Source organism: Lissotriton vulgaris, chromosome 10 (genome assembly GCF_964263255.1).
Source record: "Lissotriton vulgaris chromosome 10, aLisVul1.2, whole genome shotgun sequence".
In the NCBI taxonomy this organism is placed as follows: Eukaryota; Metazoa; Chordata; class Amphibia; order Caudata; family Salamandridae; genus Lissotriton; species Lissotriton vulgaris.
In genome coordinates, this window is record NC_141698.1 from 20238372 (window position 1) to 20262180 (window position 23809).

The 23809-nt window shown below is 47.1% G+C and overlaps 2 protein-coding genes across 6 annotated transcripts in view; one reads left to right on the plus strand and one right to left on the minus strand.

Moving 5' to 3' along the window:
* The window catches only part of EMD (emerin), a 274426-nt gene extending 256709 nt beyond the window's left edge, over positions 1–17717 (minus strand). Inside the window, exon 1 of one of the 2 annotated variants that reach the window (XM_086940272.1) lies at positions 17586–17717. The gene's annotated coding sequence lies outside the window, so the exon portion shown is untranslated. The remainder of the gene's footprint in view (positions 1–17585) is intronic. The other variant, XM_086940267.1, reaches the window with a different exon arrangement.
* LOC147684358 (uncharacterized) overlaps positions 1–23809 on the plus strand; it is a 715098-nt gene that overhangs the window by 236627 nt on the left and 454662 nt on the right. Inside the window, exon 1 of one of the 4 annotated variants that reach the window (XM_086940262.1) lies at positions 17227–17286. The exons of 1 other annotated variant lie outside the window; for it this stretch is intronic. Coding sequence is in view for 2 of the 3 variants with exons in the window: in XM_086940260.1 (XP_086796386.1) it covers positions 17538–17631 (94 nt within the window). In the remaining variant the exon portion in view is untranslated. Of the gene's footprint in view, positions 1–17226; positions 17287–17331; positions 17632–17841; positions 18048–23809 lie in introns of those variants that run through there. 2 more of the 4 variants (XM_086940260.1, XM_086940261.1) reach the window with 2 other exon arrangements.

The window sequence follows — 23809 nt, forward strand, 5'->3', positions numbered from 1 at the left end:
TCTGTAGACTGATGCCTGTTGTGCTATTAGGACGGCATCGTCCGCGTATAGGAGGGCTGGAATCTGAACTCCTCCTACACGCGGTACATCAGCCAGTCCTGTTTCTAGGTATTTCCCCAGGCCATTTATATAGATGGTAAAGAGAAGGGGGGCCAGGATACAGCCCTGGTGCACCCCCTTCTCGGATTTAAAACTTTCTGTGCACCTTCCGTCCCTGGTAACTCTTATTTTTGCGTTGAGATCCTGGTGTAACCTTGCCATAAATGCCACCAAGGATTCTTCTATGCCTAGCTCTAGTAGAAGGGTCCATAACTTACTCCTGTTCACCAGGTCGAAGGCCGAGGAGAGGTCCATAAAGGCCAAATAAACTGACCCCTCCCCGGCCACCGTGTACCTGGAAACTAGATGGTGGAGGTTGGAGCATTGTTCCAGCGTCCCCCTATTCTCACGGAAACCGTATTGGATATTCGAGAGCCCCCCGTTCTGTTCTAAATTTTCCCTTAGTTTAACCAAAAGGACTCTACCTAGGATTTTAAAAGTGGAGTCGATAAGGGAGATTGGGCGGTAACACCCAGGGTCCTCCCGGTTTCCCTTCTTGAAGATGGGTACGATTATAGATGTTGCCCATGTTTCGGGTAGGGATCCTTCATTTGCTACTCTGAACACTCTGGTCAATACTTTACTCCAGAGTGCTGGGCAATATTTGAAAAAATCAGCCGGCACACCATCGGGGCCTGGTGCCTTGTTTTTTGTGGTTTCCATGATAGCTTTGAGAACCTCCTCTTCCGTAAACACCACTGTGGCTGCACAGTGGTCCACCTCAGTAACACCTGGGCAATCTGAAGGGTCGCCCCCATAAATATTTCTAAAATGCTGTACCCATCTCTCGTCAGGAATTACACAGTCTGTAATCAAATTGTTCTCCCCTGAGAAAAAGGAATGATTAATGATTTCCCAAAATTGTTTGCTGTTTTTCAGGACATCTACATTAAGTAGATCATTCCATGCGTTGTTTTTAATTTCATTTTTCCTTGCCTTCACATTGGCTTTATAGGCCCGCCTCAAGTGGGAAATTAATTCTTTATCCCTATCCTTAGCCTTGAGGGCCAATTTCAGTTCTCTATGTGACCTTGAACATTTGCTGTCAAACCATTTGTGGGGCTTTATGGGGTACTGTGATTTAGGTTTTATAAGATCCCTGGCGGTTTGTGCACAGATACGATTAAAAGCTGTGACAACCTGAAGATTCGAGGCAGTATGGTCCAGACAAGTTTCTATCGGTCCCTCAATTTTAGGAAGTAAGATTTCCATAAACTTTTCCTCCATGGCCATACCCCATCTAAGCCGTCTGCCCTGATCACTGGGCACCGCCATGGTGCAAACCCGGGGTTGGTCCACCTGTTTGCGCCATAAGTCACTCCAGTGTATTTCAATTGACAGAGGGTTATGATCGCTATGGGGTGAGACAGTTACTTTATAGTCACTTGTCTTTAAAATCAAGCCTGAGGACATGAATATGTAGTCAATTATCGACCCGTTAGTTGTACCTTTAAAGGTGGGGACCTTCTCATTTGTGGCAGATTTGTATGGTTCATACATATTAAAGTTAGCAAACAATAAATCGAGTGCCTCCCCCATTTTGGTGTGTTCAAAATGAGGGATGCAGGCTCCAGCAGGAGAATCTGCATCTAATGGTTGACAGGGCAATTGGCATTTGTGGCTATTGAAGTCACCCATTAAAAAAATTTCGAAAAGAGTATGTGAATTTTGACTGTATTTGTTTATAAAATTCTCCAAAGAATCCAAGTGTTCAGATTCATTTAGTCCTCCCCAGGCGTTATAAAAGTTAATTACAAGTATAATACAACTCGGGGAGACTGTCCACTCTATTGCTAAGATGTTTGGGGAACCTGAATGCAACAGATTAAAAGTCCCTACTAAATCTAAAGAAAAAAATGTAATAAGCCCCCCTTTTGCTCTCCCCGCGTTACTAGAACTTGCAGGTATTGTAAAGCTTAGGAACCCATCTAAGGAAAAGGAAAGTGAAGTGTCCCAAGTTTCTTGCAGAGCTATAACCTTATGTTTGGAAATGTATTGTATCCATGTAGGGTCCGTTCTTTTAGCTCTTATTCCAGCAACATTCCAAGTCATGAATGTGCATGGTAGTGAAGTTACCCTCTCAGGTTTAGCTATTATTGGTGATGTTACGGGTGCTGGTAGTCAATCATTTGTATTCAAGTCACTTAAGGGGTTAAAGCGATTAACCAGGTCCATAGTTGGGCCTGTGTTATGGTATGTAGATGAATTTCGTCTCGCTTTCCTAGTTACAGTTTGCCACCCATTATCTGCTGGGACAGTGTTGGGGGGGCCATCCTATGTGGTTTAAAACAAGTCTGTGGGGGATAAAAGAAGCCTAATGGGACCGCCCTAAGACTGTCATTTTCCTTAATGTCTGATCCATCCCAAAACAGGGTAATCGGGCAATGAACATTATTAAAATTTATCACCACACAATCACCTTTCACATTTTTAGTCCGTATTCCCACCCATCCTACCCTTCTCGCAGCAATGATGCTGGAGGACGTGTTTGAATCACCGCTACTTAGGTCATCACACCATTTTTTTGCTTTTCCTATAAGTGCGGAAGTAGACTCCTCCTCACCTTGTCTTAACGGGGGCACCCCTAGGAAAACAGCTACATAGGGTACTACCGCAGGGGGCAAATTTAGGTGGATCTTGCTTTCCAAGTAGCTAGTTTCCCCTGATGTTAAAGGGACCTCCTGTCGGGTGATAGGTATGGGTGGTTGGGGCACTTGTAACCCTACGCTATCTGATTCCATAGGCTCAGGAGTGGCCACAGAAAGTGGTAATGGTAACTGCTGTACACTGTGACGTTCTACGCCCTTTTTATTACCAAGAGACATACTATCAAGTTTTCTTACTATATCGTCTATCAGGACACATTTTTTTAGCAAGCCTTCGAGACATGTGTTCATAGTATCTACTATGTCCTTTGCAATTCCCACTAAAAGGGGTTCAATTCGTTCCTCAAAAAGAGCCTCAAGATGGTCCTTCAAGGACTCCTCCATCCCATTTCTGGCTTGTGGAAGGACCTCCCTTTTCTTTCGCTTTTTCGAGGACAATTTTGAGTTACCCAGTGGGTCCGGAGTCACAGTGGGAAGCAGAGTTTGGGATGCACAAGCTTGTGGTAAAGTGGAGACAGTAGCAGTAGTGGGTTTCGTTATAATAACATCAGGCTCTAAGGGAATGGCTTGCGCTTCGGGTAACACGGATGTGGAGGGGGACTTGGCTAATATGCCCAGTTCTTGCTGTGCTGTGGCGATTTCTTCAGTTAAAGCCCCCACTGCGGAAGTAAGGTAGGACAAAATGGAATCAGATTGTTTTGCCACTTTTGCCTTTTTCCCACCATCGTCTGCAGTAGCTCCGCTTTTCCGCTTACCCATTTTAGCAGGAAATGTACAGTGGATGGCCCAGCCCTGCCTGGTCTTGCCGTGGACTGCCGTAGACTGTCCCGCCCTTGTCCCGGGCTTCTCCCGGGCTGCTCCCGCGCGCTCCCGCGTCGCGGGGGGAAGTCCTGTTCTTTATGCGCCGCCTGGCGCCAAAGCGTGGTCTGCGTCTTCCGCCCGCTAGGGACTCTGGGGGTTGTAGTCTCTGCCCCCGCTGGACTGCGGCGGCGCTCGGTGACAGAGAGCGCCGCGGGTCCTTCCTGGCTCCTTTCTGGCAGTAAGCGGTCCCTTCCGCCAACGCAGCACCCCTGGTGAGTGCGCTGTGTCCCCCGCTCTGCCGGGGGAAGTCCTGTTCTTTATGCGCCGCCTGGCGCCAAAGCGTGGTCTGCGTCTTCCGCCCGCTAGGGACTCTGGGGGTTGTAGTCTCTGCCCCCGCTGGACTGCGGCGGCGCTCGGTGACAGAGAGCGCCGCTGGTCCTTCCTGGCTCCTTTCTGGCAGTAAGCGGTCCCTTCCGCCAACGCAGCACCCCTGGTGAGTGCGCTGTGTCCCCCGCTCTGCCGGGGGAAGTCCTGTTCTTTATGCGCCGCCTGGCGCCAAAGCGTGGTCTGCGTCTTCCGCCCGCTAGGGACTCTGGGGGTTGTAGTCTCTGCCCCCGCTGGACTGCGGCGGCGCTCGGTGACAGAGAGCGCCGCGGGTCCTTCCTGGCTCCTTTCTGGCAGTAAGCGGTCCCTTCCGCCAACGCAGCACCCCTGGTGAGTGCGCTGTGTCCCTATCCTAGTGGTAGCGTGGACAGAACAGTCTTAGGCTAAAAGACTCTTGAGGGCGTGTAAAGCCAGCTGTTTTACCATATGTAACCCCTTGAATATCAAATGAAAGGACACCACACAGGATATATATAAAATATATATTTATTTATTTACTAACACACTCCTCTGAACTCTTTATGAGATCAGAGGCAAAAGCACATAACAAGATACTTAGTCAAAATACGTTAAGTTGCACAATTTACGGTTAGGCCCTAGGGGCGAAGCAAACCGTATATTAAGAAAGCGGTGTAAGTACCACGTCACGAGAAAAGGAAAGGCCTAGGGCCTAGGGAATTGCTGGGGCTACTCTATCTGAACCTTAGTTTAGAAGTAGGAGGTCCACAGGCGGGGCGTGCAGTGTCTTTACACACATGCTGGAGTCAATACAAAGTCAATGGGAATCTCAAAGTTGGATTTAGGAATCTTCCGGTCTAGCTAGGAGGAAACAACTAAAAACCTAGACACTTGGATAGTCAATACCCTTGGGAGCACCAAAGTACTCACGTTACCTCACCTACAGATGGCGGGTGCATAGGTGTGAAGATGTGTCGGGTTTCGTCGTTGGATCCTATGGAGCCTTGAAGAAAGATGCTGCAGGCGACCAGGAGGAAGATGTCCGGGTGGATCCAAGGGTGGATCGAAGATGTAGAAGACCTGAAAGCAGAGGGGACAGAGTCTAGGTCACTAGCCAGTGACCGGGTGGAACCAGGAAGGAACCAGACGATGTCGAGGAGCAATCAGGTGCTGACTTGAAGCTTGTCTTTGCAGCCACGCGGACCAGGAGGCGTCGACGATGACCAGGTGCTGGAGAGGAGCTGTCCCGCGAAGGTTCTCGCATATGCAGGGGTCGACTGCCGGATTGGAGTCAACAAGCCTTGGCAAAGGCAACCCACGCAGGATATAACAAAGGCTTCTGGTGCAGACCAGCAAGGGCTGAGTTGCTTCACCTTTGCAGGGAAGCAAGGGCCAGTCAGGAGCAACCAGACCAGTGATGTGATTCAAAAGGATTGTCGTCACAGAGGCTACTAGCCAATGGGCCAGCTACCGGACAACGCGTCGAGCAGAACACAAGCAGAAGGGCCCCACGCAGAACTCGTGGAGTGTGGAGGGCTGCTTTTTGGTGCAGGTGGAGCTCGGTTTCGGCGTTTCTCAATCCCCGGTGCACAGCTTCGAGGATGCCTCAGGAGCTACACAGTTAGCAAGTTGCAGGCTTTCCAAGATGTCCGGTCCCACGTTTCTCGTCGCCTCCACGGATCTCAGCTATGCTGCAGTCGTGAAGAGAGGTCTCAGAGAGGTCTAGAAGTCTGGGTCTTTTCAGGCTCTGTGTTCGGGTTCCGGCGGGAACGTCGACAAAGCAAGGCGTTGATTTGCTGGATGGTGCCTGGTTGCCCAGGGTGGTCACTCCTTGGCCACAAGGGAAATTCTTCAGTCTTCAGCTTCAGCAGAATGTCGAAGGTCCAGAGTTTCGTTTCGGGTTTCAGTCAGGATCAAATCTAAAGTCTCAGGACTCAGCTCCTACCTTTATACTACTAAAAGGGGCTGGATCACTGACTAGGTCCCTCCTGTGGGTGGGACCTGGAAGGGGGGTGGTTACACCCCCTCTCCTTTGTTCAGTTTCGCGCCAGAGCTGGGGCTGGAGTACCCCAGCAACCGGTTTGAACTGGGGTATGCATGGAGCACCTAGTGTGCCACAGGCAGTGTCTCATTTTATTCAGCCCTCCCTGTCCCAATACACAAAGTCCTGTCTGGGGTGGTGCTCGCACCTCCCCAGAGAGGAAACCTATTGTCCAAACCTCAGTGACTGGAAGGACTCCCAGCAGCAGGAGGTCAGACTTGTGTCGGTGGCATCAGCGTTCATTTTGTGACGCTGGGGCTCTGGTTAACTTAAACCGGGATACTCAGCAACAACATGTCTTCTCTCTCTAGAAGGGTGGAATGCTACCCTCGTCGCCAGAATTGGTGAGGGGGTAGTATTCCAAAGCGTATGACACTTTACATGACATGTTTGGATAAAGTCAAACCAAAGTTAGTATTAACCGCAAGGATTTTAATGCACTTAAGAGTATATGGTATGGCGATATTATAGATCAGCTATAAGGACATGGTTCCGAAAGCTGCAGACAGGCTCAGCTCATGCTAGAGCACCATCTCACACATAACCAAGCACTCTGCCTCCAGGATTGTTAAGGCCTGCCATAGGAGTGACTTATAGGTTACTATGTGTCTATATAAAAGTATGTATAGGAATACTATACCTAAGCAAGGGGTGATTACACAACCTTGCCCCAGCTGAGTGATCAGCCAGTTGTGTCTATTTGAGTGGCCAGCCAGGGGTGGCATAATACATGCTGCAGCCCCTGGTAGGCCTTGGTTACACCTATGCCCCGAATACCTAGGGTACACTTCTACAGGGGCTGACAAGGTGAACCAATTCCCAATTGTGGATGTACCTAGAGTACATGGTGTAAATTTAGAGAGAGTGCATCTGTGCTGTGGGTCTGGCTAGCAGGCCCAGAGCCATATCTAAGTCGAAAACCAGTAAAGCAAAGCAAAAAGTGGGGGTGACCATAGGAAGCAGACCCTACTCTCCTACAGAGGTAAACAAGTTACTATTAACTCATAGCTCTCGAAGAAAGACGACTTACCCATAGTGCATTAAGGAGCATATCTGTATATAATGCAAATACAAAAAATGTAGCGGAATCTCAATATATAATTAAACATATTTAGGTATTGTCGATATAACCCCCACAAGTGTCATAAGAAGTGTTTACCTGGGTGCAATAAAATCGTCCTCCAAGAGAAATTAAAGGTACGAATGATTTTTGTAAAGGAATAAAATATAGATAAATGACTAAAAGAAAACACAGAAAAGGCAGGGAAGGACCGTGCAGAATAAGGGCCAATAATAAAAAATGGAGATGGAGTAATTTCATGAATAAAGAGCTGGCCAAAAAAACACCCAGTTGATCCTATCAATGGCACCTCAAAATGGATGACACAGCGGTTTGAGGAATAAAATGGCTGGACACTCCAACAACGAGTGAGGCACATCCCCCACCATGGGTCAACCTTATCTCAGATGATCTCATCTTAGATTTACCAAACACCAACCATAGTAACTGAAGTAGGACTAGCCCATGGAAATAAAAACAAAACTACAACCAACAACCCTAATCCATGGTAATAGAAATAGGACTGCATTGCTCCTTAGTAGACTCTTAATCTATGAAGCGGACATATTGGAATAGGTCATCTCAAGGATATTGCACGAACCCTGCAGCAACCGAGCTTACTATCCAACTACCGTAGATCAGAAGTCTTACATAACTACTCTAACCTACTTTTCACCATTTGAACTTTTACCTCTTGGACTTTGGACTCCAAAAATAAAAAAGTCCACACTAACATTTATCCTGAGACAGGATTTTTGTGTATTTCATATGTTTTTTTGAAATTCTCTTTATAAGGGTCTGTTTATGTTTTGACCTCATTCCCTCTTCAACTCTATAATATTAGGATTTTCTTTTTTTTTTGTGACTCACCTGTTTTAGGCAACTATTATTATTAGGACTACATTTACGCCCCTGTGTTATCTTTCTTATGATTCGTCCATCCCTGTCCAGGTACCCTCTCCCCTCTATTTACTAGTTATCTTATCACTCTCCCTTACTATTCAAATTCTGATTAAGCCTCTCCTCTCCCTCCTCCCGTCCCCTGTTTCTACGCATCCTTATTACACAGGTCTTTTCCCCTCTATCCCGGTTTCACTACTCTCAATATGGAACCTACAGGCACTCACACGTACAAAATCATGTACCCTCCCAAACTCACCAAAAAATCTGCCAAACGCTTCAAACACAACTTTCTTAAATCTCACCAAGAAACGCCCTTTGCTGAACCTTAGTTCACTCCACATAATGGAATTATGACCACTGATATCATTTTCTTCACAAGGCGTAGAGCCCAATGGAGGAAAGCTTTCCTAGCCTTATTCTCAATCTCCTCAACGAAGAAATCAGCACACTGTCTCATGATCTACACTGCTCCATCACAGTTCTTCCACGCCACAGCCACCTTCACAATCTCCAACAACTGAATTATTCTCATTCAATCCACAGACCGCAGTCTAAATCTATTTGATAACATCTTCTCCACTTTAAAAGATTATGTGTCTAATCCTCCTACCTCCCCCCCAACTCGCCCAACTGACCCAATCTCCCAACATTCCGGCTACCACCTCCCCTACCCTCCATGCCACCCTCCCATCCCCTACCCCCCTGCCATCCTTGAGTGCTGCTCCTCACTCAACCTCTGTTTCTCACCTTCCAGCACCCTCCCACTCTCCTCCCCTTACCCTCTCATGCGTCCAACCTACTCTACCTCATCTTCTAATTCACCTCTTGCACAATCTCTCAGGCCTCCCACTATGCCCACAGCCCCTTTCACTTCTTGTCCTTCCTCCCCCACCATCCCTCCCCCTACTGCCCCCCTATCTCATAACAATACCTTAGTCCTCCCTCTACCCTGTATTACTTCCGTTCATGCTCCCTATACAGTAGTCGTCCCGTCTTTGGCTCCTAACGTTGACCATTCCCCTCCTATTGAAACCCCCCCAAGAACCCTGCACTGTGGTCGTCCCCCCCTCTGGCTCCAAATAGAGACCATTCCCCTCCCATTGATTCCCCTCAAGAACCCTGCACAGTTGTCGATCCCTCTCTTGCTCCAAACAAAAACCATTCCCCTCCCACTGAATCCCCTCACGCACCCTGCACAGTAGGCGTTCCACCCCTGACTTCAAGTTGTGACCTCTCTCTTCCCAATAATATTCCAACCATCATACATCTCCTTCCTTCATTAGCCATTTCCAGTTCCCTTACACCATTGCCTTCAATTTGCACTACCTTCCATTCTTCACCCCCCCTTCCCCACCTTTTCCTTCATCTGATCTCACTCCTAACCGATTCACACAGCCCCAATCCCAACCCTCTTGTCACTCCAACACCAACACCTCTTCTGTTCCAATCTTCACCTTGGATAAGATTATGACTACTCTTCTTCAAATCAAAGATGATCTCCAATCCTTCAAAGAGTTATTCTTTAATCAACTCAGGAACCCTTTACCCCCGTTGTCACCATACCAACCCCTCACCCACCCCCCTCCTCCTTGCAAACAGAACCCTCCTTATTGGACATCTATCCCCTCACGTAACTCTATCACCTGTCCTCATCGCAGCTTTAACCCTCTCTCTTCGTACGACATACGCTCTCTCCTACACTCATATGATATCGCACCCCTGACCCACGCAGCCCCTACATATCTTCCCATCCCTACTATTCTTCTCAATCCCCACAGGTCCTCCAAACAGAACGATAGAGGTATCGTTCCTGATAATCTAAAAAAAAGTCTCACTCACTCCCGACCCCTCTTCATCCCTCTTCACCCCTCGGCTAAAATGCACTCTTCTGAACTGCAGATCGGCCCCCAGACATGCCTCAGACATTGCAGACCTCATCATCGCACATGACCTAGACTTGATCATACTCACCGAAACTTGGTTATCTAACTCCTCCTCACCACTCATTGACATTCTAGTTCCCCCTAACTACCATATCATTAGGCTAGACAGGTTTGGCAAAACAGGGGGTGGGCTTGCGTGTATTCACCGTAGCAATCTTGTAGTCAATAGAGTCAGTTCACCTCTATTCTCCTCCTGTGAGTACCTTTGTCTTGATATCATCAGCGAAACTAACCCTGTTTGCTCCCTACATATTCTCTACCATCCTCCAGGAGACAACCTCACCTTTCTGAGCACCTCATAGATCTGATTACAACGAACACTGGACGTCAACATACACAGATAATCCTGGGGGATTTCAACCTTCATTGGAACGACCACAACGACTCTTTAGTTAATTGTCTCAAAAACCTCCTCATTGACCTAGACCTCACACAAATTTGCAACAGCCCCACCCACAACAAAGGCTCTATCCTGGATCTTATCTCCATAGCTGACTCTATCCAACTCGAGTCAATCCAACCCTGTGACTGGTCTGACCACTTCATTATCACTTTCTTCATTACTGAAAAAATGAAGCTCATCCCTTCTCAATCCACCAGACCTAAGGTCTGGAAGAGAGATCTGAAGAAACTCAACCCCAACTCTCTACCCTCCCTCAACCACAATCTTCTCTTACCTCCCATTGGCGTTGTTGACTTACAGGTCCTTACTGATCACTACCTCAATTCGATGTCCTCTATTATCAACGCAGCTGCCCCCCTTCAATTAAAGAATGTTTCCTCAAAAATCTCTAAACCATGGTATGACGGATTTCTGAATGACGACAGACGAGCGATGAGACAGGCAGAACGTAACTGGAGATCTTTCCCATCTGCTTTGCACCTCAAAACACTTAAGAAAAAAAGAAACACTTACTTCAGAAAACTCAAAAGCTCAAAAACTGCTTTCTTTAGCCTCCAGCTTGATCAAGCAAAAAACCAACCAAAAAAACTGTTCGAGTTAATAAAAACTCAATCCAGAGATGCCCCTCAATCTCTTTCAAACTCCTCTAAGGCACTGCCGTCATGTGAAGAATTCTCTTCCTTCTTTAACTTAAAGACAGACAACATCAAGAATGACCTCCTTATTGATCTAAATCTCTACTCTAGCGCACACAATAAAACGCCCACCGAGTTAAAAAACAATGCTTCATGGTCATCCTTTGAAATGTATTCGGAAGAAAATATTGCCAAGATTCTCAGCACACTGAAGCCCTCCATTCACCTGTCTGACCCTCTACCCGCAAACGCTGTAAAGCACTTTATACCATTACTTATCCCCCTTTGGACCAAAATCATTTATTGCTCACTTCAACAAGGATGCATCTCGGACTCCCTCAAAGTGGGAGAGGTCTCGCCCATTTTAAAGAAACCCACAGCTGAGCCCTCTGAACTTAACAACTATCGCCCTATCACCAATATCCCTACCCTAGCCAAACTACTAGAAAAATGCGTGCACCTTCAATTGACTAAACACATCGAGCACTTTAACCTCCTCAACCCATACCAATCAGGCTTCCGAGCCGGCCACAGTACTGAATCTGCCATGACCCTCATTATTGATGATCCACTTCAAGTACTGGATCAAAATGGTTCCTGCCTCCTCATACTACTCTATCTCTCCTCAGCTTTCGATACAGTCAAACATGAGAATCTAATTGATCTGTTGAAACTCAGAATGGGTATCTCAGGTACAGTTCTCAATTGGTTCACCTCCTTTCTGCACAACAGGACCCAAAAATTAAAAATTAATAACACTATGTCCTCTCCAGTTCCTGTTACTCTGGGTGTCCCTCAAGGATCCTCCCTCTCCCCTACTATGTTTAATCTTGTCATGGAACCACTTACCGCACTACTCCAAGCATCCAATGTTCAATTCCACATGTACGCTGATGACACCCAACTCTACCTCAAAATAAACAACGTTGACGACATCAAATTACTCAACACAACGCTTAGGAACACACGGACCTGGCTAGCAGAGAATCACCTCAAACTTAACGCACTAAAAACAGAATTCCTCCTAATAGCACCTCCCTCCAAAGGCCACATCGTTCAGCCCTGTCTCAATCATCTCACTGCTCTCAACGTTCTACCTACTATTGTGGAATCAGCGAAATCTTTAGGCATAACTCTCGACTGTAATCTCAACATGCAACATCACATCAGCAATGCAACAAAGGGAGCTAATTTCCACATCAACACATTGCGTAAATTGAAACCTTTCCTTCCTCCCAAGGATTTCAAAACTGCAGTCCAAGCCTTGGTCACCCCAAGAGTGGAATATGGCAGTGTTGCACTCTGTGGTCTCCCTCTATCATCCATAGCACCATTAAAAGCCTCTATTAATGCTTCAGCCAGACTTATCACAGGCTCGAAAAAAAGGTCACACATCACTCCTGATCTAAAAGCTTTAAACTGGCGCCCTACGAAGCCAGAATACATCTGAAAATCGCCTGAATGACCCACAAAGCTTTACACCACAATTCCCCCAGTTATCTCGCACAGAAACTCACAATATCTGGTGGATCAAGAGCGACAAGAAGCGCAGACAATCTTCTTTTGAAACCTAAGAGATTCCACAAGAAAAAAACCTACAAACGCTCCTTTTCAGGAATGGCGCCCAGGATATGGAATGCCCTCCCTCCAGAAATCAGACTTATCTCATCTACAGCATCCTTCAAACAAGAAGTAAAAGCTCTCCTCCTATCCAAATTTACATGAACTCTGTCTATTGTAATCTGGTAACTTAATACTTCTCCTCCTTAGACTATTTTGATTGTATTTTTGCATTTAATCTGGTAACTCAATACTTCCTTCATGAGACTATTTTATATTGTATTTTGTATGTTTATTGACCTCCTGCATCTTTATCCTCCATACATTGTTTTTATTTATATTGTAACCTTTTTCATCTTTTCTTTTTTTTTTTCAATCGTTTCCGTTTTTGTTTAATCTTTAGTCATCTGCATGTTTAGTCACACGCTGTCTGTAAAGCGCTCTGATATCCGTAAGGATCTTGTTCGCGCTCTATAAAACTTTCAAAATAAATAAATAAAATAAATATTAAAAAATAGCATTTTGCCATGGTATTTCGCTATTTAATCCGTTTTTGAAAGTGTCTAAAGAAAATATCCAAAACACCTCACGTTTTTTTCTTATACTCATGCCACCTTTCGTGTCTTAGTTGTTAATTTTCTCTAGAATTCGCCATTTGAAATCATCAGGTCCATGGTTACAATCTACGAAATGTTTAACCATGGGGGATAACAGTTTTTTGGTTCTTATTGCGGAACGATGCTGTGTTAGTCGAACCTGAATGGGCCTCGAGGTTTCACCGACGTACCTAAGTGCACAAGGGCATTGGATAAAGTAAACAGTGTTAGGTGTCTTGCAATTCCACATATGGGTAGCCTGCTTGGTATACCCATTGTGAGTGAAACTTTCACCATCTATAATATTTTGGCATGACTTGCAAGATGAACACTTCACTGTTCCTTTGATCGGTTGATTTGTATCTATGGATTTCTGCAAAAAGATGTCCTGATTTCGTGATTCATTAAAACGGGAATGGACAATCTGGTCTTTAATGTTCTTGTTACGTCGATGGACAAACAAGGGTTTAGCTAATTTCTGATCCTGTGTACAGTTACTATTCAAAATGTGCCAGCTTGAGTTGACAATTTGTTTTACTTTAGAGTCCAAAGTGGAGTGTCTAGTAATGCAGACTGCTTGTTTTCTTTCACTGTCTTAGATCGCAGAAGGTAATCTCTGTCAAAAAATCCGGCCCTTTTATATGAGTCCCTCACCAGCCGGTGGGGATATCCTCTCTCTAGGAATTTCTTTCTCATTTCTATTGCCTGTCTGTCAAAATCACGAAGATCAGAACAGTTACGCCTCACTCTCCGGAACTGTGAGAAAGGAATACTCTATTCTGATTCCGCGGGTGGAAACTGTGAAAATGAAGCAGAGTATTCCTTGCTGTAGGCTTCACATATAAGTCTACCTTCAGTTTACCCTGGTTGTTCAAAATCAGAATATCCAGAAATGCAACCTTCTCAGCACTAATGTGAGCCGTGAATTTAAGATTATGATCCGTAACATTCAGCCAACCTAGAAACTCAGATAAAGCCTCTCTCCCATTGGTCCAGACAAAAAAGATATCATCAATGTATCTGGACTAATGGGAGACAGACTCATAAAATGGGGCAACCTCGTTATATATAAATCTATTTTCAAAAGTAGCCATATATATATATTTGCCACAGATGGAGCCACAGATGCGCCCATGCTCACGCCTTTCACTTGGCGATATAATTGCTGTCCGAATTCAAAGATGTTTTCCGTCAGAACTATCTTGAGGCAAGCAAGAGTAAATGTTTTAGGGCAGTAATCATATAAATAGATTATTATCATATGAAATACCGCAAAAAGACCTGCACTTCTGCTCAAAGCTGCGCGCATACCGAAGAACAGTGAAGTGCACGATTGTCTCAACCTAATATAAACTTATTTTGACTTGTACTTAAGTGTTGTCTATTTACTTAGTTTTATACTATTGTACAACCTCCTCTGATGTGTCTGTTAAACGTACCTTTTGTCCGAAGTTTTGTCTTGAATTTTGACGCTTTGTCTTGAATTTTTACAATACTGAGAGCACAGAGAGGCAACAAAACAGTTGTTCAAAGCATAAATGCACAATATATTAATGAAATCCATATTCTTCCTTGATTTCACAGTGATGAATCTTTAATCTTGTCTTTTCATCACAAAAAATGCCAAATGATGTTTCAAAAAACAGCCAACGCATTTCGCCCCAGAGGGGGCTTCCTCAGGGCAAATTTCACGACGCTCAAGCTCAAAAGTAATTCACTTGTGATCCCCGTTAATGCATGTGTCAAAGCTCAATAAATCGCGAAACATCAGTCCATGCTGAAATAACAGTTGCCATGCAACGCTGCCAGCATTTATTTTTTGTGATTCGATTCACATAGGTTATATTTCTTCAATTGTGACGCTAGTGATTCAGACTAGAAATAATTATTCCAAAGCTCCAGTGTAGAAAAGTGAGTCAATACGATGGTTGACTCCTGAGGGGCATGTACGACCAGCCTCACTGTGTGAGCGTTCCCTCACGACAATCAGTTCAGAAGACGCCTCTTCTGAACTGATCGTTGTGAGGGAACGCTCACACAATGAGGCTTAGGATGGCCACCAGTGTACAGTATAGTCCCCTGCCTGACCCCAAGATGGCTTCCTTAGTGGTCCCCTACACGTTGTTTTACTTCCCTGGGATAACAATTGGTCATTGACCAGACCTTGTAACCTATCCCCTAACCTGCCTACACATCAGGACTTGGAACCTGCGGAACTTACCCCAGACTGGGGAGACCTAGCGATTTGGCTGATGCCCAGTGGAGCTACCATATAGCCAAAGAGAAGATGGGTTGTGGACTCCCCCTCCCTGTCGTCACCTATCCAGCCGGATCTTGGGCAGATTTTCCCCCACGTCTCTACGTCCTGTCTTCCTCCTACCCCTTAACCCTATCCCTTTACCCTTCCTGCTCCATTCACCTTGTCCCCTATGTTCTTTAAATGCTTTTCTTGATACCTATGTAACTTTTAACTGATGTAATTTGCACCATTATTGTCCCTCATGTAAAGCGCTCTGATTCCATCGGGTCTAGCCAGCGCTACATAATTACTCATTAATTAAATTTGTTCCCATTTAGTACTCTTTCACACTTTGTCTACCTCCCTAGCTCCTACTCACTCTCCCCTGAATCTCTCACCTTGCCTGCTCATCTGCCTAGCCCCCTGTCCTTTGTGCCCTTTGACTAAGCACTCCTTCTCCCCTTGTTAGGGAAAGATCCAATATTTATACTCTGGAGTCTCAGCGTACCCGCTGAGAGAGTCCACTGCGCCAAGGGAGCCACTCACAGCTAAGGTATGGTATTGCCCCCCGTGCCAAAGCACTCCCTCTCCCCTTTTTGGGAAGGGTCCAATATGTAGGCCTTGGAGTCTCAGAGACCCCTCTGAGTGTGTCCGCTGCGTAAAGGGAGCCTCCCGCAACAGAGATAGAGAAGTGATACCACTTCCCCTGGGATCACAGCTTACTGGACTTTGGACGTTGCTTTGACTCGTCTACCGGTTTGGGTCCCCGTCGCCCTTCCCCTCCTCTTTCCCACCTTCATTACCTGTCTACCTCCCCAGCTCTTTCCCCCTCCCCTGAATCTTCCCCCCTGCCTGCTTTTCCCCTAACGTATTTGTGCTTATTGTTTATCTTGACCTCACAAGTAACTATGTTGCCATGCTCTAATAACTGTATAACCTTTGAGACGATGTAACCTGTAACTATGATCTGATGCCCATGTAAAGCGCTCTGATACCTCCGGGTCTAGCCAGCGCTATATAAAAACCTTTAAAATAAAATAAAATAAAATAAATAAATAAATACTGCCGTTTCCTTTTGTTGAGTCTTGAATTTTTACACTTACCATCCTGAATGTACACCCATGCCAGTTGATCCCCCTAACAGGGAAGAGGCTCAACCAGTAAAAAGAGACCTGCTATGGAAATGAGTCCTGAAACTTTACCAACGCCTAAAACAGGTTTAGTACCAACCAGATCACTTTTTAGCCATGGCAAACACTCTTTTTTTTAAATCAGAGGGTTTGCAACTGCTAAAACGTTTACTTCCTGTGGCCCTTATTTCTTTAGTCTGAGTGAATTGTTGCAGCATGTGTGATTTTTATTACTGATGCTTCCAAACATGTCAAGTTACAGAAGATAAAACGCTTGCCTTTGCCTTTCATTTTTTGTTTTCTGCCTCTATAGCTGTGCTTCTCCGGTTGTAAACGCAGGGCTGGAAGAACAGAATGCAAGGGAAATCTCTGGAGACTTTGTCCTCTGTTAATGCAGGTGTCTGCCTCACTGTTGTGCCTGCACTATATCAGCACAGAACCCAGGACGTGTGCCCAGAAGCAGGCGCTCTGCGCCTGGGCACACTGTGTCTAGCATATCTTGCAGTATATTACCTCTAAATGTACTTTGTTTTCTTTTGTAATCTGCACACTTGTCACTCTTTCCTCCTGTAATGCACCGTTTGCTCCTCATGTATTTTGTTTGCTCACAATTGTCACTTTTACGTCATGTAACTTATCGTCTGCTTTTGTAATTTGTTCATTTGTAATTTTTCTGTTCCTATTGTGAAGCACTAAGACGCCTTCGGGTAAAGTCCGCGCTATATAAAAACGTATAAATAAATAAATAAATAGCCCTTCCCGCCGTGGATTGAACAAAAGAGAGGGACGGAAAGAATGAGGTCATACAGCTGAGATGCAGGTCACGTGCTCATGTGTGGGTGCAAAACTTCACAAGCTGCGCGAGGAAGGAAGGGAGCAATTGTGCGATCGCACAGGAGACGGGCTGTGCCAGGGACGCGTTAAAAAGGTGGGCGAGGCTCCGGGCTGTCATCGCATCCCTCCATCCCACATCCTCTTAGCGGGATCCGTTCGCAGCAGTCAGTCCCCGCGGGAAGGGGAAGCAGCTGAGCTGAGGCTGCTGCTGAGTGAGCGACAGTGTCTGCAGCCACCAGCAGCCGGCCTGCGGGATGCTGCGAGGCCCCGCCCCCTCCTTGTACCAGGCGTGCACTTCCTGTCTGTACCACAACACAAGCACCTCACTCATCCCCGAGCCGGCGGATGCCATGCCTGTATCTCTTCCCTGGCATCAGTCACTGCTCCCCTTACCTGCCACCGCTGCACAGGCTTAAGGCCCCAGCCACACAGTCTGCAGGTAACGTGTGTGCGTCTGCACGCTGTGTGTGTGGCTTCAAAGCTTCTCCCCACCCTGTGATGTGTTCGGTCCTCCTCTCCTGGAAGGGCTCTCCCTGTGGTGTCGCCTCATTACTGCAGTCCGTTGGTTTCGTTTTTTTGCATTGAATAAGCACAGTTTTGGTTGGGTTTGCCCAGCTGTTCGAGTGCAGCTCGCTCCTTCCCACTGCTCACGTCATCAAAGAGAGACAGATCAGCCCAAATCCGTGTGTTTTGCATTCCCCTAAAGACATGAAATAACGGGTGGGGGCTGCGCTAGCGTTAAGCATCTGTTTTCTCGGCAGTGACTCCAATGCTGTCCTGCCTCTCGTCGCCCCCTAGAGGCACCCATGGAGCAGGAGTGTGCAGAGGCCCTCAGCCAAGTCTTCTCCACTGATGGTAAACATTCCTACCTTTCTTGCCCTATCAGCAGCGTTCAGCGTTATGGATCAGGGTGGAAAATGCCCTGAAGTGGGGGCTTTGGGGGCAGAAAGGCGCTGAGTAAGGGATCTTAATACCGAACTATTGGAAATGTTGCCACCTTGCAGAGACCTAAAGATCTGGAGGCTCAGCCACTGCACACGCGCGCCCCCCTCCCCCTGCGCATCCCTCGCGCTCATTCTTGACCTCTAACCTATGCCATGCTCCCTTTCTTGTCTATCATTAATTCTTACTCGCAGAGTTGGCAGGCCAGGATGGCGTAAAATGAAAAGACAACCAGCGGGTGGGTGTTAAGAAGGCTGTGACATCAAAACATTCTAGGAGTGCAAAGGTAACGCAAGAATCTACCTCACAGTTCCGCCAACCCCCCCCCCAACCCCTTATGTCTTTTCACGTGTCCATGAAGCCAACCCTGGTTCCTTTTCCGAGGATTTCTTACAATGCCTCCCATGGACAGTGCAGTAGTGACTTCTCTTACTTACCTGCACTGGTGAATGCCGTGCACGGCCTTCACAGGGAATCGCAGAGGTGCAGAACGGAAGTATGTATTGTCTGGATGTCCAGGATGAGAGCCTAAACCTGCTTGTGTTTATTTGTTTGTGTAACACGAAAAGCGTGACTGTTGCCTCTAGGCACTTTCAGTGAGAGCTCAGGGCCTGCTGTCAGCGGGTTAAAGTTGTTCTTAACATTGATGTTGCCCGATAGAGTACATTTACCCAGTTGGTGCATCTCTTTCGTGTGGTGTAGGTAGAGTCACCTAAATTAATTGTGACAGGGCATAGTTTGGTGTGCAAGGTACTGGCAGCCTGTCGGCAGTAGTAAGGGTGCCTCATTTCTACTGGCAGCCTGTCGGCGGTAGTAAGGGTGCCTCATTTGTACTGGCAGCCTGTCGGCGGTAGTAAGGGTGCCACATTTGCACCGGCAGCCTGTCGGCAGTAGTAAGGGTGCCTCATTTGCACTGGCAGCCTGTCGGCGGTAGTAAGGGTGCCTCATTTGTACTGGCAGCCTGTCGGCGGTAGTAAGGGTGCCTCATTTGCACTGGCAGCCTGTCGGCAGTAGTAAGGGTGCCTCATTTGTACTGACTGCATTTCGGGGTTAGTAAGGGTGCCTCATTTGTACTGGCAGCCTGTTGGCGGTAGTAAGGGTGCCTCATTTGTACTGGCAGCTTGTCGGCTGTAGTAAGGGTGCCTCATTTCTACTGGCAGCCTGTCGGCGGTAGTAAGGGTGCCTCATTTGTACTGGCAGTCTGTCGGCGGTAGTAAGGGTGCCTCATTTGCACTGGCAGCCTGTCGGCAGTAGTAAGGGTGCCTCATTTGTACTGGCAGCCTTTCAGGGTTAGTAAGGGTGCCTCATTTGTATTGGCAGCCTTTCGGGGTTAGTAAGGGTGCCTCATTTGTACTGGCAGCCTGTTGGCGGTCGTAAGGGTGCCTCATTTGTACTGGCAACCTGTTGGCGGTAGTAAGGGTGCCTCATTTGTACTGGCGATACAAAAGGGGATGATGGACGGAGCGTTTGAGCAAATCAAACACTCACCCCCAGTCAACTCATCTGGGTTTAATCCATCACCATTCTTTAGCTCACTCAGCCACCCCAGTTCAGACATGGCCATATGCAAATCAGTCTGACCCTGTGCCTCATGGGAACAGTCCAGCCCAAACTGCCAAGTCATGTCTTCCCTGGACCGGAAACAAGCATCCTTGGACCGGTTTCGGATTCATAACCTCATCAACCAGGCTATGTTGAATCCAGTGGCCAAGTGAGCAAGGGACTCACGTCTGAGCATACCCTGCCAAACGCTCCGTCCATCATCCCCTTTTGTTTCGCTTTGTTCGCCCTAAGTTGGCAGGGTATGCTCAGACGTGAGTCCCTTGCTCACTTGGCCACCACTGGATTCAAGATAGCCTGGCTGATGAGGATTATGAATCCGAAACCGGTCTCAGGCTGCTTGTTTCCGGTCCAGGGAAGACATTGCTTGGCAGTTCGAACTGGACTGTTCCCATGAGGCACAGGGTCAGACTGATTTGCATATGGCCATGTCTGAACTGGGGTTGCTGAGTGAGCTAAAGAATGGTGATGGATTAAACCCAGATCAGATGACTGGGGGTGAGTGTTTGATTTGCTCAACCGCTCCGTCCATCATCCCCTTTTGTTTCGCTTTGTTCGCCCTTAGTTGGCAGGGTTTGCTCAGACGTGAGTCCCTTGCTCACATGGCCACTGGATTCAAGATAGCCTGGTTGATGAGGATTATGAATCCGAAACCAGTCCCAGGATGCTTGTTTCCGGTCCAGGGAAGACATGGCTTGGCAGTTCGGGCTGGACTGTTCCCATGAGGCACAGGGTCAGACTGATTTGCATATGGCCATGTCTGAACTGGGGTGGCTGAGTGAGCTAAAGAATGGTGATGGGTTAAACCCAGATGAGTTGACTGGGGGTGAGTGTTTTATTTGCTCAAACGCTCCGTCCATCATCCCCTTTTGTTTCGCTTCATTTGTACTGGCAGCCTGTCGGCGGTAGTAAGGATGTCTCATTTATACTGGCAGCCTGTCGGCGGTAGTAAGGGTACCTCATATGTACTGGCAGCCTTTCGGGGGTAGTAAGGGTGCCTCATTTGTACTGGCAGCCTTTCGGGGGTAGTAAGGGTGCCTCATTTGTACTGGCAGCCTGTTGGCTGTAGTAAGGGTGCCTCATTTGTACTGGCAACCTGTTGGCGGTAGTAAGGGTGCCTCATTTGTACTGGCAGCCTGTTGAGGGTAGAAAGGGTGCCTCATTTGTACTGGCAGCCTTTCGGGGGATAGTAAGGGTGCCTCATTTGCACTGGCAGCCTGTCGGGAGTAGTAAGGGTGCCTCATTTGTACTGGCAGCCTTTCGGGAGTAGTAAGGGTGCCTCATTTGTACTGGCAGCCTGTTGGCGGTAGTAAGGGTGCTCATTTGTGATGGCAGCCTGTCGGCGGTAGTAAGGGTGCCTCATTTATACTGGCAGCCTGTCGGCGGTAGTAAGGGTACCTCATATGTACTGGCAGCCTTTCGGGGGTAGTAAGGGTGCCTCATTTGTTCTGGCATCCTTTCGGGGGTAGTAAGGGTGCCTCATTTGTACTGGCAGCCTGTTGGCAGTAGTAAGGGTGCCTCATTTGTACTGGCAGCCTGTTGGTGGTAGTAAGGGTGCCTCATTTGTACTGGCAGCCTTTCGGGGGTGGTAAAGGTGCCTCATTTGTACTGGCAGCCTGTCGGCGGTAGAAAGGGTGCCTCATTTGTGCTGGCAGCCTGTTGGCGGTAGTAAGGGTGCCTCATTTGTACTGGCAGCCTGTTGGCGGTAGTAAGGGTGCCTCATTTGTACTGGCAGCCTTTTGGGGGTAATAAGGGTGCCGTATTTGTACTGGCAGCCTTTCGGGGGTAGTAAGGGTGCCTCATTTTTTACTGGCAGCCTGTCGGCGGTAGTAAGGGTATCTCATTTGTACTGGCAGCATTTCGGGGGTAGTAAGGGTGCCTCATTTGTACTGGCAGCTTGTTGGCAGTAGTAAGGGTGCCTCATTTGTACTGGCAGCCTGTTGGGGGTAGTAAGGTGCCTCATTTGTACTGGCAGCCTTTTGGGGGTAATAAGGGTGCCTTATTTGTACTGGCAGCCTTTCAGGGGTAGTAAGGGTGCCTCATTGGTACTGGCAGCCTGTCGGCGGTAGTAAGGGTATCTCATTTGTACTGGCAGCATTTCGGGGGTAGTAAGGGTGCTTCATTTGTACTGGCAGCCTGTCGGCGGTAGAAAGGGTGCCTCATTTGTGCTGGCAGCCTGTCGGCAGTAGTAAGGGTGCCTCATTTGTACTGGCAGCTTGTCGGCTGTAGTAAGGGTGCCTCATTTGTACTGGCAGCCTGTTGGTGGTAGTAAGGGTGCCTCATTTGTACTGGCAGCCTTTCGGGGGTAGTAAGGGTGCCTCATTTGTACTGGCAGCCTGTTGGCAGTTGTAAGGGTGCCTCATATGTGCAGGCAGCCTGTTGGCAGTAGTAAGGGGGCTTCATTTGCACTGGCAGCCTGTTGGCGGTAGTAAGGGTGCCTCATTTGTACTGGCAGCCCGATGGTGGTAGTAAGGGTGCCTCATATGCAATGGCCACCTGTTGGCGGTAGTAAGGTTGTCTCATATGTACTGACAGCCTGTTGGGGGTAGTAAGGGTGCCTCATTTATACTGGCAGCCTGTTGGCTTCATTTGGTTCCGGCATTGAGGATTGCTGGACTACACAATGCTCTAGAGTTCCCCATTGTCGCGATGAGGCTGGATGAAAGGGCAGCTTTTTTGGCTTGTCCTGAAGGAGCAGGGCATTGTGAATGCGCTGGGGGAGGTTGTTCCTTAGTCGCGGGCCCCTCGCTGGGGGAGGTTGTTCCTTAGTCGCGGGCCCCTCACAGAGAATGTATATATATATATATGTGTGTGGTATGTAAATCGCGCATCTAACCAGACAGCTGAGCAGTGTACAAGTTCTGTTGCACAGATAGTAGTGAGAACTTTGTCCAGGGCAACCCTGAGAAGGTGGCTGGTTGTTAGCATGCCCTTTTGTCCAGTAGGTAGACTGTTGCTGGCCCTTGAAAGTTTTTGCAGGTGAAGCGTGCCATATTGAAGTTTATTCTAGTTCTGAATGGTAGAGTAAGTAAGGAGAGTCGAGTATGACCAATTGGTATTTTTTTCAGAGCCGAAGATGATGCGTACATGTGTCCCAGAGATCGCATAGATCAGCCCACATGACCAAAAGCCTGAATACCTTATACTGTCCTATAGTGAATAACTTCTACCTGCTAGAAGCTGCTGACATCCATGGTGCCCTTGTGGTTTCAGCCAACTCTCTCAATCCTTTCACAAGGTTTCCAGTATTTTGCGACTATTTTATCTAGAGGTTGTAGATTAAAAAAAATATACATTTCATCCTTTTTGTTTTCTTGCAATTAAAGTAATGCAAACATTTGACAATGCATGCATCATTATCATAAATGAAGACAGTGATCCAGTGTTGTCTGCAGCAGGCTAGGAATGCTCATGGAGATAATATGTTATCTGCTGGGCCCTAGTAATGCTGGAAGAGATGCTTAGATATTATCTCAAGAAATGGTGTCGCTACTTCAAAAACATGCTTTGCATTGGCACCCCAGTGCGCGATAAGTTTCACTCCCCTTGGACCACTAAATTTCTCTCTCAGGGCACCACTCAAGACCTAGCATATGCCACATGTACAATCTTTTCATACACCAGTATTTCTTGAAACCCTAGACACCTTGCTCACTAACAGGCTCTTAAACTTGAAAAGGAATTTTTGGAAGCTTGGTAGGTTCTAGACGTAAGACCCAATATTTGCTTAGTGTTGCTCTTGCCCTTGTAGAAGACATGAATGTCAGTGGACTCGGCAAAGAATAACTGCATTCCTCTAACCCCACTTTGCAGCAAAGGATTTGGTGAGCCTTCCGTTGGGTGAAAAATATTTCTTTGCAGTTTCAACTATCTGCTGGTTTAAGGGTTTTGCATTTCCTCAACTGAAAGACTCATAGTCGGGACATTAAAACTGGGCAGGCTGTGTGGAGGGCTTTGCAAGGTTTTTACTTGACACACTAGAGAGGGTAACACTTTTTTTTCTTGGAGCTGTGACTATCACCCGTTTTCCAAGATCATTTAAACTAAAGATTCCTTGACAACAAAGATAAATACAATGAACTTGTAATGAGTATCCCTAACATATGGGTGAAGAG